Raw genomic sequence first — 12,634 nt, forward strand, 5'->3', positions numbered from 1 at the left:
ACTTTTCCATCTTCATGTTGCAATATTTTGCCCTGTACTTTAGCCAAACAAAACTAATCACTAGTCCAATTCTTAACCTGGTATTTCTCCTATTGCTACTCCCTCCTCCTATAATGCCTTTCCGACATCTCTGCCTATACCAACTCACACCCTCCCTCAACCAAAACAAATCTTTTCCATCCCTCTACATCCTAAGATCTACTTAAATAAAAACATTTTTAAAATTTCCTTATGCTACCTTCCATATATACTATTCCTCTTTTCCTTCGCATTTTATTGTATGAAAATGTTCAAGCATACAGCAAAGTTGAATTTTACGGTGAACACCTATATAATCACCATCTAGATCATACTATTAATATGCTACTACTTGCTCAGCACACTTATCTATCCACAGTCATTTATTTACACATTAATACAGCTACTTTGAAAGTACCAAAAAAGTAAAACTGTAGAGTACATGTCTCCTTAAATAATTCAGCATGTTTGTCATTAAGTAGAGTTCAATATATTCCATTTTCTTTTGATGCAAAATTTAGATACAATGAAATGCAGAGATCTTAAATATATATATATATATTCACTGTGTCTTATCAATGCATAAACCAGTGCACACAACCTAACCTGTATCAAGATTCAGAACATACCATTACTACAGAAAATTTTCCCATGTCCCTTTCTGGTCTGTCTCTCCCATTCAGAGTCAACTACTGTTCTGGGTTTTTTTTCCCACCACAATAAATAAGATGAGTGGCCATTCTAAAACTTCATGTAAATGGAATCTTAGAACGTATCTTTATTTTGTGAAAGGCTTCTAGCAAAATGTTTATGAGATTCATTCATGCTGTTGTGGTTATCAAGTAGTTCACTCCTTTTTATTGCTGCATAAATATTCCCTTATATATCTATACCATAGATCATCCACTCCACCACTGATAAACACCTGGGCTATTTCTAGTTTTTGACTACTAAGAATGAAGTTGCTATGAATAAGTCTTCTTAGAACATATGTTTTCTTTTTCTCTTGGGTAAACATAAGGAGTGGAATTTCTCAGCAGGTATACGCTGACTTTTATAAGAAAATACCAAACATCTTTACAAAGCAATTGTACCAATTTACATCACCAACAATGAGAGTTCCAATTGTGCCACATCATCGCAGGCATTTCATGATGCTCACATGAAAGGTTTTTTCATTTTGGCCTTTCTGATTAGTGTAACATCTCCCCTTTTTTGAATACAATAGGCATTGGTTGTACCATTCATGTTATTTTGCATATTATTCATGTATTTGTCTTGTCTTGTCTCTATTAAACAGATAATGAAGAGTTAGCAATGGCCCTCCAATTTTATCCTAGTCCTCTACTAAAATACAAAACATCCTTAAAACAATTTATTATGCTGCCTGTCCTATAACGATGTCATATCTACACAGACGCATATAGAAACATACAGAGGCAGCAAATAAGCTCCATGTAAACTCCACCAGTGCAGGGATTTTTGTATGCTTTGTGAATTCATTGATGGATTCTACGGTCCACCACGTAATAGGCACACAAGTATTTGCTGAATAAATACACACGAAATACACATTTCCGTAAATGTGCCTTTGAAACAAATGGCAGGGAACTTAAAACATGAACAAAGCTTTTCAAGGCTATAGCTTTAACATCCTTAAACCTAATACCTATGAACATATCCTTCAGATATATATTTCAGTTTCTGTCCAGGATTTTAAAGTATTTCCCAAGGTGTATCTTCACTCCATCAGAATGGTAATTCTCTGTAACGTAATTACATGACTTTGGGGTGTATACACAATGAATTTTAAGAGGAGAAGGCTTCTAAATAGTCACCCCAGATGTACCAAAATCAATGCAGCAATCAATGACATGTCATAAACCATAGAAGGATTGTCCATCTACTAAAAATCTCAGTTTAACTATTCATCTGGGAATCTATGCACCAAATAAATCAGGAGGAGAATTTCCAAGTGTCCATTCTCTTCAAGGCCCGAAGATGAAGTCCTTGAAACAGGTTACTGTGAAAAGAATCCTTCATACCATTAAACATTTCCTGAATATCTAGCAATCAATGTTCTAGGTACTATGTTAGGTGAGAAGGCTATAAAGACAAAATCAAGAAACTTCTATTTTGGGTGGAAGGAACAGTTCAGTAAATAAACAATTACAGAACCGTTACAGAAATATGTAAGAATGTAAGAACACACAATAGAGGGCTCTAGATCGGGAACCAATTAGGATAAGCTTTTTGGCAGAAGTAACTGTTTGAGATGGCTGATTACATGAGCCATCAAAGTAAGGATCAATTCCAAAGGAAAATTTTAGTAGTAATCACGCTCAAATACCAGCTTTCTCCAGACCAGCTGATCCCTTTCAGTAGGGCTCCTTTGATTACTGAAGGGCAGCTGAAGGACATTTCGGTTGTTGACATGACAGCTGAAGGGCATCTGAGTTGCTTTCAGTTCTTGGTTATTATAAATAAAGCCACTATAAAAATGTACATACAACTTTTTGTGTGAACATGTTTTCATTTCTCTGGAGGTAAAAAAGTAAGCTTACTGCAACTTAACTTGGTCCTTGTTTGTGAATGGTGTCATTACAAAAAAAAAAAGTATGTGACAAGTGCACAGCTTCCTTAAAGGTAAATATTACCACGCAATAATCATAACAGTTATTAACTGAATATGCACCCCCAAAAGATAATGAGGAAGGAAGCAAAAGCAAAGCAAAAATTAGATTAAGATCCAAAGAGAAGTTACTCAATATTTTAACTTAATTGCTCAACAATTATTTACTGAGAACTCACTATGTGCCAGGCACTAGGATAATGCTTGGGTTCACTGCTAGACAAATAAACAAACAAATAAATACATAATTACACCCTAGGAGAAGAGGCATGAAAGAACAGGGTGCTAATAGGAAAAGACAAGTTTCTGGAGAATAAGACAGGGAGTCAGGGAAAACTTTCCCTGTTTCCCTGTTACAAAACTTAAAGAACGAATAGGAGTTAAGAGAAGGTGAGGATAAGGGATGGAAAGACTGTTCTAGGCAAAGGGAAAATATAAGACTGGAGATATGAATGGGCTCAGGATATTTAAGGGTCTGAAGGGAAGTGTAGCTAGAATACAGATGAACAAGAGAAGAGACTACAAAAGTCAGCAGATCCTGATAAGTCTTGTTAAAGATTTGAGATCTTATTCTCTAACGGCTTGGTTCAACTTAAAGAGTGCCAACTACTTCATATATCTCCAATTATTTTAAGAGAGATGCAGAATTCCAAAGCAGATTTCAGTATCAAATCTATAGTAAGTGTTTCTAACAAACAACACCATTTCCTCTAAGCCTCAAGTGTTACTAATAATATCAGTACCAATGCTTAATCTGAAAATATGACATTTCTTCTTAAGCCCTTTCATTAGTACTACATTTTATATATTATTTTATACATACAGTATTTCATCTAATCCCCACAATAAATTGGTCCAATTTTTCTAGCAATTTTATGCTAGAGTCTTGAAATCTTTGACACCTCAAATTGAAAAAAAGTGATATTTTTATTTTAAAATTAAATGAGATTCAGTTCAACAAACATTTACCTGACTGACAAGTTACCAGTTTTCAAAGAGATTTTTTTAAATGGATATTGGCCTTTCAAACTTCAAAAAAAATTTTTTTTAATTTCAATTTTTACAGGTACACAGGTGTATATATTAAACTCACTCCTTTTTAAAAACAATTTCCTGCTTCCATGCTGTTTACCTCATAAAGTCATTTTTAACTAATTCTACCAAAAATAACAATCAAGGAGAAACCTACATTTTTATATTACAGGTTGAGCATCACTAATCTGAATCCCCAAAAATACGCCCAAATCCAAAAATTTTTGAGCACCAACATGATGCCACAAGTGGAAAATTCCACACCTGACCTTATGTGACAGATCAAAGTTAAAATGTAGGTACACAACATATAATTTATACAGGATCCTCCTCCCTTTAGATGCAATTATCATTCCCGTGCATGTCCCAATTCCTCCATGCAGGCATACCCACGAAAGGTTAAAAAAAAAAAATTTCACACATGTACGTGTAAGAAAATGACTGCTTATCAGTAGCATATAAATTCAGTCAAGAGTAATGGTGATGCCAAACAACTATACACTGTCCACATGAGTGACTGAAATAGCGACACCTTTGCTTTCTGATGTTTCAAGGTACACAAACTTTGTTTCATGCACAAAATTATTAAAAACATCATATAGGCTGGGCGTGGTGGCTCATGCCTGTAAATTCCAACATTTTGGGAGGCCAAGGCGGGTGGATCACAAAGTCAAGAGTTCGAGACCAGCCTGGCCAATATTGTGAAACCCCATCTCTACTAAAAATACAAAAATTAGCCAGGTGTGGTGGTGTGTGCCTGTAATCCCAGCTACTCAGGAGGCTGAGGCAGGAGAATTGCTTGAACCCGGGAGGCAGATGTTGCAGTGAGCTGAGATCACGCCACTGCACTCCAGCCTGGGTGACAGAGCAGGACTCCATCTCAAAAAAAAAAAAAAAATCATATAAAATTACCTTCAGGCTATGTGTATAAGGTACACATGAGGTGTAAATTAATTTCTTATTTAGAGCTGGGACCCATCCCCAAGATACCTCACTAATTACATGCAAATATTCCAAAATTAGAAAAAAGGTGAAATCTGAAACTCTTCTGGTCCCAAGTATCTTGGATGAGGGACACTCAATCTGTATTCTATATAGCACAATCTGGATCTTGATACTGTAAGTCCATGTCTTGCTTTCTAGTTTCATGCATAAATGCTATCTTTTATCTATTTTGCTTATTACAATTAATTCTTTGAGAAAATAAAGGTAAACATAAATACAATCATGAATTCACAGTTCTCCAAAAAAAAGAAATAAATGTAAAACCACATTATACAACTACTACTTTCTAGCTGACCCATTTTTCCCCCTACTCAATAACTCTACCTCTCCCTCCCAACACATTAGATATTTTCCTTGAAAATCTGCCTGTTGACATCATCTACAATCAAGAAAGTTTACTTTTATGTAAAAGTGTATCCCTTTTTCACCTGAGGTCAGGAGTTCGAGACCAGCCTGGCCAACATGGTGAAATCTCATTTCTACTAAAAATATAAAAATTAGCCAGGCATGGTGATGGGCACCTGTAATCCCAGCTACTCGGGAGGATGAAGCAGGAGAATCGCTTGAACCTGGGAGGTGGAGGTTGTGGTGAGCCGAGATCGTACCACTGCACTCCAGCCTGGGTGACAGAGTAAGACTCTGTCTCCAAAAAAAAAAGGAGTATATCCCCTTTTTCTCCCAATTCTGCTTGACCGGAATAAAATGATGGCACTTATATGTGGTGCTTAATTAAACAGAAAAAAATGTTCTAAATGACTAAAGTCATCTCAGATCCATTCATTCTGTATCCCCAACAGACTGGAAACTCAAAGGCAGATACTTTCTGTATGTGCCCCACTACCTAACAAAAAATTTTGAATGGAGTGGTTACTCAAATATTACCTCCCTTTTCCCTATAGTGGGAAAGGCTGTGCTAGGTACTTTCACATATCCCTCTCATTTCATCCTCATGACGAAAACCTTGCTGCAGAATATTATTATCATTTCACAAGCTCTGAAGAGGAAAAGACTCTTGTATAAAGAGTATAAAGTAGCTCATTCCAGTGGTACAAGTTCTTCCCTCTACATTTATTACTTGCTCTCTATTTCTTTGATACCTATAACACCCTACAATATAATGTTTTATTAAGCAATTGGCTGCTTAATATATGTGAAAGTATCTGCAGATTTCACTTGCTCCATATTCAACTCTGAAAGGCAACAGCACTAGGTGACTGGTGCTTACAAGGGCCAAAAGGTGATCTATTCTCAGTGAAGGTGTGTGTGGTGTAGAAGTGGAGACCAAGAGGGGAAAAGAACTGTTGTTCAATTATTCAAAACACACTGAAGCATGTTCACTCGGAAAAGAATACCAAAACCACACAAAGGTAAATTCAAATATAAATACAAAAACATTTCTAAAACCTAAAATAGTGAAATTCATGTCTGAAAATCTATTTTAACATTTTATATTGTAATTCAATTCACGCATGGCTTGGTTAATCTTTCTTCCAGCTGCTATGTTACTAAAATACCTTTCTTCACTAATTCTATTCATGTTTTACTATAGCTATTATTTTCCGGCTTAGTATACCTAACAGCCTTCAAACAACTTTGTAAAGTCTATTCTGCAAAATTCTGAGTAAACATTCTAACAAAATAAAATTGAAAAGCCCATTAAACCTAAAAATAGCACTACTAGAGCTTAACAACAAATTAATTTAGAGCGTGAACCACATAAAGAAAAGTTGTTCAAATATCCTATTCTAGAATGTTTTGTTTTGCCCCCCTCACTCCTTTTTTTTTTGAAGGAGAGGCATCCAAATCTGTTTCCCTGTCATTTCTGGCAATCATTTTACATTCTTATGCCATTCACATTTCACAAAAGAGTAAACAAACTCAAAGGGGTTAATAAAAACAGGGAACTAGTAAGTGGCACAGAAGGATTTAAACCTAAGACACAGAATCAGTGTTCTTTTCAGTTGCCTTCCTGCTGAAGGCAGGATGCTGCAGATACTTTCTAATTTAAGGCTACTTATATATATAGCCTTAAATTTGAGTCATTTATTTGGTATCATAACTATCTTTCCAATTACGCATATTTTTATTTGTACATTTGATAGTCTTTGCTTCACTCTTAACCCATGTATGTATTTTTAATTATGATTTTGAATCAAGCATCTCCTGTAGAAGAAATCATTGAATGGAAGAAACTGACACGTATTTTTAAAATTTATATAATCCACCTGTAATACATTAAATGTGGAAAACTGTCCATATCTGTAATAAACTGAAAGAAGTAAATGATTGTGTACAGTGCAGGTGAGGACAGAGTAAAACAGACTCACATTCTTAGTGGTCAAACTGGTGCGAAACTTTGAAAACAATTTGGTAATGCTTATAATGAGTGGTTTAATACATTCCTCCATTTTCACCCCGAAGAGTCAGTTTGGAGATGCTCAGCTAAGGAAATCATCCTACTTTCACTGAAAAAAATCTTACGCATCAAAATATTCATCAAAATATTAGCACCAAAGCAAGCATACAATATTTACTATTTGAATGAATAATCAAATGAATGAATGAGTGAACTGCAAATAAAAAAACCTAGAAGCACAATTGGAATGGTTAATAAAATTATAAACATCCAAATTAATATTAATGATAAAAACTTTAAAAATCAGCTATATGATAAGTGGGATAAAAAAACTGTATAGTACAATCACAAGAATGTTTTTAACCCACAAATATACAAAATACATTTAGAATACACACAAAGTATATAAAAATACACACAAACACATAAAAATTAGGCAAAAGGAGTACACCAATATATTAACACAGAGTAAAGGGCTGAGAGTAATTTTTTCTCTTATTTATTTTCTAAATGTTCTATACGGCAGATATATTACCATTGATATTTTTTAAAAAGCTAAAACACATCAATATTATCAATATTTAGCCAATATCAGGAAAAAAAAGCAGCTTGCCTTAAATTGCTTATTGTACACAAAGTGCTGGTTTATTTATTTATTCATTTATGTATGTATGTATGTATGTATTTATTTATTTATTTTTGAGACAGAGTCCCACTCTGTCGTCCAGGCTGGACAGGCTGGAGTGCAGTGGCACGATCTTGGCTCACTGCAACCTCCACTTCCCAGGTTCAGGCAATTCTCCTGCTACAGCTTCCCAAGTAGCTGGGACTACAGGCACCCACCACCACGCCCAGCTAATTTTTTTGTATTTTCAGTAGAAAAAGGATTTCGCCATGTTGACCCGGCTGGTCTCGAACTCCCGACCTCAGGTGATTTGCCCGCCTCGGCCTCCCGAGGCGGGCAAATTACAGTGCTAGGATTACAGGTGTGAGCCACCGCATCCAGCCTACAAATTGCCTATTGTACTGATTCTACATAAATTATCTCAGTAAATCTCTTTACATCCATGTATAAATTTTTTAATGTACTTCATTAATATATAAATACGGATTATAATAACTCTATCTCCCCTCACTCAAAAGGTCTCTTAGGTATATTAGTATGAGAGAGAGGCAGGTGGGAAAGGTACAGCTGTCATCTACAAGAAAGTCCCTGTGAAAAAGATTATAAGAAAATTAAAATGTCTTTTGATATATTTTCCAATCACCTTAAGATTATTAAGAATAGGCAGACCCTGTCCTTCTTTTAGCTCTACTAAAACTCACCTGCTCATGATTTCAATTTACAATAAACATATTTTAGCTTTCAAAGACAACTAGAAAGATAAAATGGAACTCTGGAACTTCTTTAAAAATTGGGGGAGAAAAACTTCTGAGTGTCCAAAGAGATTTAGCCTATACTAAAATATCATCAAGGTTAAAAAATAGAAAAGTTAAACAAAATAAAAATTAAAGATCAAGTGATATATTTTCTTGGGAGGGAATGAAAATTAAGAAATTGATAAACAGAGCCAGTGCCTACAAAGATGAAAGTTCACTCTACTATTGCCTACTTTCACTATCTGGGCTTAACATAACTTTATTACTGTTTATAAAAATAAATCTGTTCAGGCATGGTGGCTCACGCCTGTAATCCCAGTGCTTTGGGAAGCCAAGGGAGGAGATCACTTCAGGCCAGCAGTTCAAGACCTGCCTGGGCAACACAGCAAGACTCCATCTCTACAAAAAATGTAAAAATTAGCTGGGGTGGTAGTGTGTGCCAGTAGTCCCAGCTACTCGGGAGGCTGAAGCAGGAGGGTTGCTTGAGCCAAGGAGTTCAAGATTATATTGAATTATGATCCTGCTGCTGTACTCCAGGCTGGGAGACAAAGCAAGACCTAGCCTCTATATCTATGTATCTTTCTTTAAAAATTGGAAGACTGCTATACTGTATTCTGTGGTATATAATAGTGGTTCACAGTACTTTTAATGGAGTGACCTCCATTATTAGCCTAAGGAACAATCAGACGGCTTGCTACATACACCAAATTTCTGAAGAATAGATTTCTTCATAAGAATGGGTATCTGGGGTTGAAAACGTTTAGTTAGGATGCTAACTAACAATTGATCTTTCCCATATAAAACTTTCTTTAAACAATGTTAACTCTTACAGTGTCTTGCACAGTAATTAAAGAGTAGAATCCTTTCTGAAAATTCATTTCTATTTAAAACAGGGCGAGGATCCAAAGCATTGTATTTAATTATTTCCGATCTTCAAAGAACACACTGTTTGTAGTAGTGGAAGCATCTATGATAACTACCATACCTAAACTAGACTCTAGCTTTACTTTTATTCCAAAATAGGAAAAGAGCACTTAATAATAGAAGACCCAAATACCTTTGAATTTTTTGCTGAAACTAGGAACTGCTTTTCTTGTAGTCTTTTCATTTTTTATCTCCTTGTCATCCACAGTCCTTTAAAACATAGAAGTTCTAAACTTGGAATCAGATTATCCAATAAAAACAAACAAGATTTCAGTAATGGAAGAAATGACTTAATATGAAAGCAGAAGCTAGGAGAAAATCAGGTATATAATCTCATATAGTTAAATTGAAAATGAAACAGAAGCATTTAATAAGGCTTTTACACAATGTCTTCTGATATAGGAACATTTTAAAGAAGTTAATGGAAATATAAAATACTAACAGAAGACCTGTGACCAGCTAGTTTGGTGTTAGATTTTAGTCATTATATGTTAACAGTGTTCAGATAAAGTTATTCAAAATCAAAGGCTGATCAAATAACCATATGCCAACAGGATTCTCAATTTCTTGTTGTATACCACCCGTGATTATAAACAGTGAGCCCTAGAGCAACAGAACACATTAGCTGGCAAGAGTAAGACCTTGGTGTACCCTGGATGCATCCAGGAAGTTTCTGGAACACCCCATTGGGGTAGCTTTAGGAGATAACTGACCTACCAGATTTGTTCTGGCCTACCAATTGTCCTATAATTAAGATCCTTAAGATTCTTAAGGATACCATGAGGATGGAACCTGGTGATTCAAGTAGTTCAGAGGCACTATGGCATAGTGTTTGTGAGAACAGTGTTCAGTCAAACTTCTCAGGTTCAACTCCCAGCTCTGTAATTTATAAGCTTTGTTGTGACCTTGCAGTCACATCTGTACCTCATTTTCTTCACAGGTCTAATGGAATAATAAAATGAATAATACCTCATATGATTAATGTGATAATGTAACCGCCTAAGGCATGTCTGTTATATCCTTAAATACTATTATATAAGTGTTTACTATTTACTATTCCAACCAAATAGGTCCCTCTGAAGTCTCAAAGATGTTAATTCCCAAATAGGTCCTTCTGAAGACTCAGATATTAATTCCCACAACTGTTACTAGAATCTGTTACAGTATGAACTTAAAAGTTCTGCACCCCGGCTGGGCATGGTGGCTCATGTCTGTAATCCCAGCACTTTGGGAGGCCAAGGTGAGCAGATCTCGAGGTCAAGAGATGGAGACCATCCTGACCAACACAGTGAAACCCTGTCTCTACTAAAAATACAAAAATTAGCTGGGTGTGTTGGTGGGCGCCTGTAGTCCAGCTACTCAGGAGGCTGAGGCAGGAGAATCGTTGAACCCGGGAGGTGGAGGCTGCAGTGAGCCAAGATCGTGCCACCGTACTCCAGCCTGGTGACAGAGCTCCGTCTTAAAAAAAAAAAAAAATTCTGCATCCCAACTACAGCCTCTGCTTAATGTCATATTGGTTTGTTGTTGTTGTTGTTGACAATGTTTTGAGACAGAGTCTCACTCTGTTGCCCAGGCATCATATCCGGCTAATTTTTGTATTTTTGTAGAGACAGAGTTTCACCATGTTGGCCAGGCTGTTTTAACTCCTGACCTCAGGTGATCCGTCCGCCTCAGCCTCCCAAAGTGCTGGGATTACAGGCCTGAGTCACCCCGCCCAGCCTGTCATATTATTTTTATAATAAAAAAGGGGAGGAATCATTTTGTAAACTGACAACAAATAACATTTATCATTTGGATGGGGATAAAGAAGAAAGCAGTTTACTGGATGAGAAAAGAGCCAATCTGAATTAGTCTAAAAGACCTAATTCAAACATAATGGGATGGGATAACTACAACATCTAATTAAAATGAACCTTAAAACCAGGCACAGTGGCTCATGCCTGTAATCCCAGCACTTTAGGAGGATGAGGCGGGAGGATCACCTGAGGTCAGGACTTCGAAACCAGCCTGGCCAACATGGAGAAACCTTGTCTCCACTAAAAACACAAAAATTAGCTGGGCTTGGTGCTGGGCGCTTGTAATCCCAGCTACTCGGGAGGCTGAGGCACAAGAATTGCTTGAACCTGGGAGGTGGGAGGTTGCAGTGAGCCGAGATGGCGCCACTGCCTGGGCAACAGAGCACGACTCCGTCAAATAAATAAATAAATACATAAATAGAACCTTAAAAAGTATACTTCAAAGTATAATCCCCATGACTTTATTCTTAAAAAAAAAAAAAAAATTTTCCAATCTTATAAGAGCTATGTAAAATTAAAATGTTTTAAATCTAGTTTATTCTACTATGATTTCACTCCTTAAAGTTAATGCATTATTCGAACATGCATGTATATATGTATACAAACACACATAAACACATCCAATTTCAAAGGCTAGTCATAACACAAAGATGAATACTAACAGTTCAAATCATTTAGTAATTTACTAGTTTAGAGTTAAGTATATATATCTATTAAAATACAGAATATAGCTAGTGGCTAAACAAGTTAGTATTACTGATTTGAAAAGGGAAAGTAGAAAGTAAAAAGCCCCAACTTCTTAATTTCTAACACAAATCACTTGAAACTTAAGCACAGAATTCTGAAGATCAATATAAATCACTAACCAAAAAACCCCCATAACTTCTTCAGTAAATAGAACACTTACACAGCATCAAATAAAATCAGAGAGAATGGAAGGGATATTTTTATCTCTAAGGTGAACTACTGAAATGGCTTGCTAGCAGCCATGTCCTAACCTATTTACCCCTACTACCAAATTAATCTTTCTGCAGTAGCCCTTAGTTCATTTAATCTACTGTTAGAAATTCACAATTTATGAATTAAGTCTACACTTCCAAGCTTGCTACAATCCATCCTCCCACTCTTTTTTCACACACCTTTTTTCCATTTCCTAAAACCAACAACCCTCCAGGCGCAACACCCTGAGATTCCATTTCTATCACTCGGCTTCAGCTCCTTCCTCAGCCTCTCTCCTCTTCAGTGCATTTTATCCTAAGCGAATTAACACAGGAACAGCAAACCAAATACTGCATGTTCTCACAAGTGGAAGCTAAACAACAAAAACACATGGACACAAAGAGGGCAACAACAGACACAGGGGCCTGAGGGTGGAGGGTGGGAGAAGGGAGAAGATCAGAAAAAATACCTATCGAATACTAGCTTATTACCTGGATGACAAAATAATCTGTACACCAAACCTCCATGACATGCACTTTAACTATATAACAA

General features: G+C 36.2%; 1 protein-coding gene across 6 annotated transcripts in view; it reads right to left on the reverse strand.

Moving 5' to 3' along the window:
• PPP1R12A (protein phosphatase 1 regulatory subunit 12A) overlaps positions 1 to 12,634 on the reverse strand; it is a 166,306-nt gene that overhangs the window by 129,975 nt on the left and 23,697 nt on the right. The window contains exon 1 of one of the 6 annotated variants that reach the window (XM_054527433.1): positions 9,481 to 9,552. The exons of the other annotated variants lie outside the window; for them this stretch is intronic. Coding sequence (XP_054383408.1) covers positions 9,481 to 9,531 — 51 coding nt within the window. The 5' untranslated portion in view covers positions 9,532 to 9,552. Of the gene's footprint in view, positions 1 to 9,480; positions 9,553 to 12,634 lie in introns of those variants that run through there. 6 annotated transcript variants of the gene reach the window in all.

This window comes from Pongo abelii, chromosome 10 (genome assembly GCF_028885655.2).
Source record: "Pongo abelii isolate AG06213 chromosome 10, NHGRI_mPonAbe1-v2.0_pri, whole genome shotgun sequence".
Classification (NCBI taxonomy): Eukaryota; Metazoa; Chordata; class Mammalia; order Primates; family Hominidae; genus Pongo; species Pongo abelii.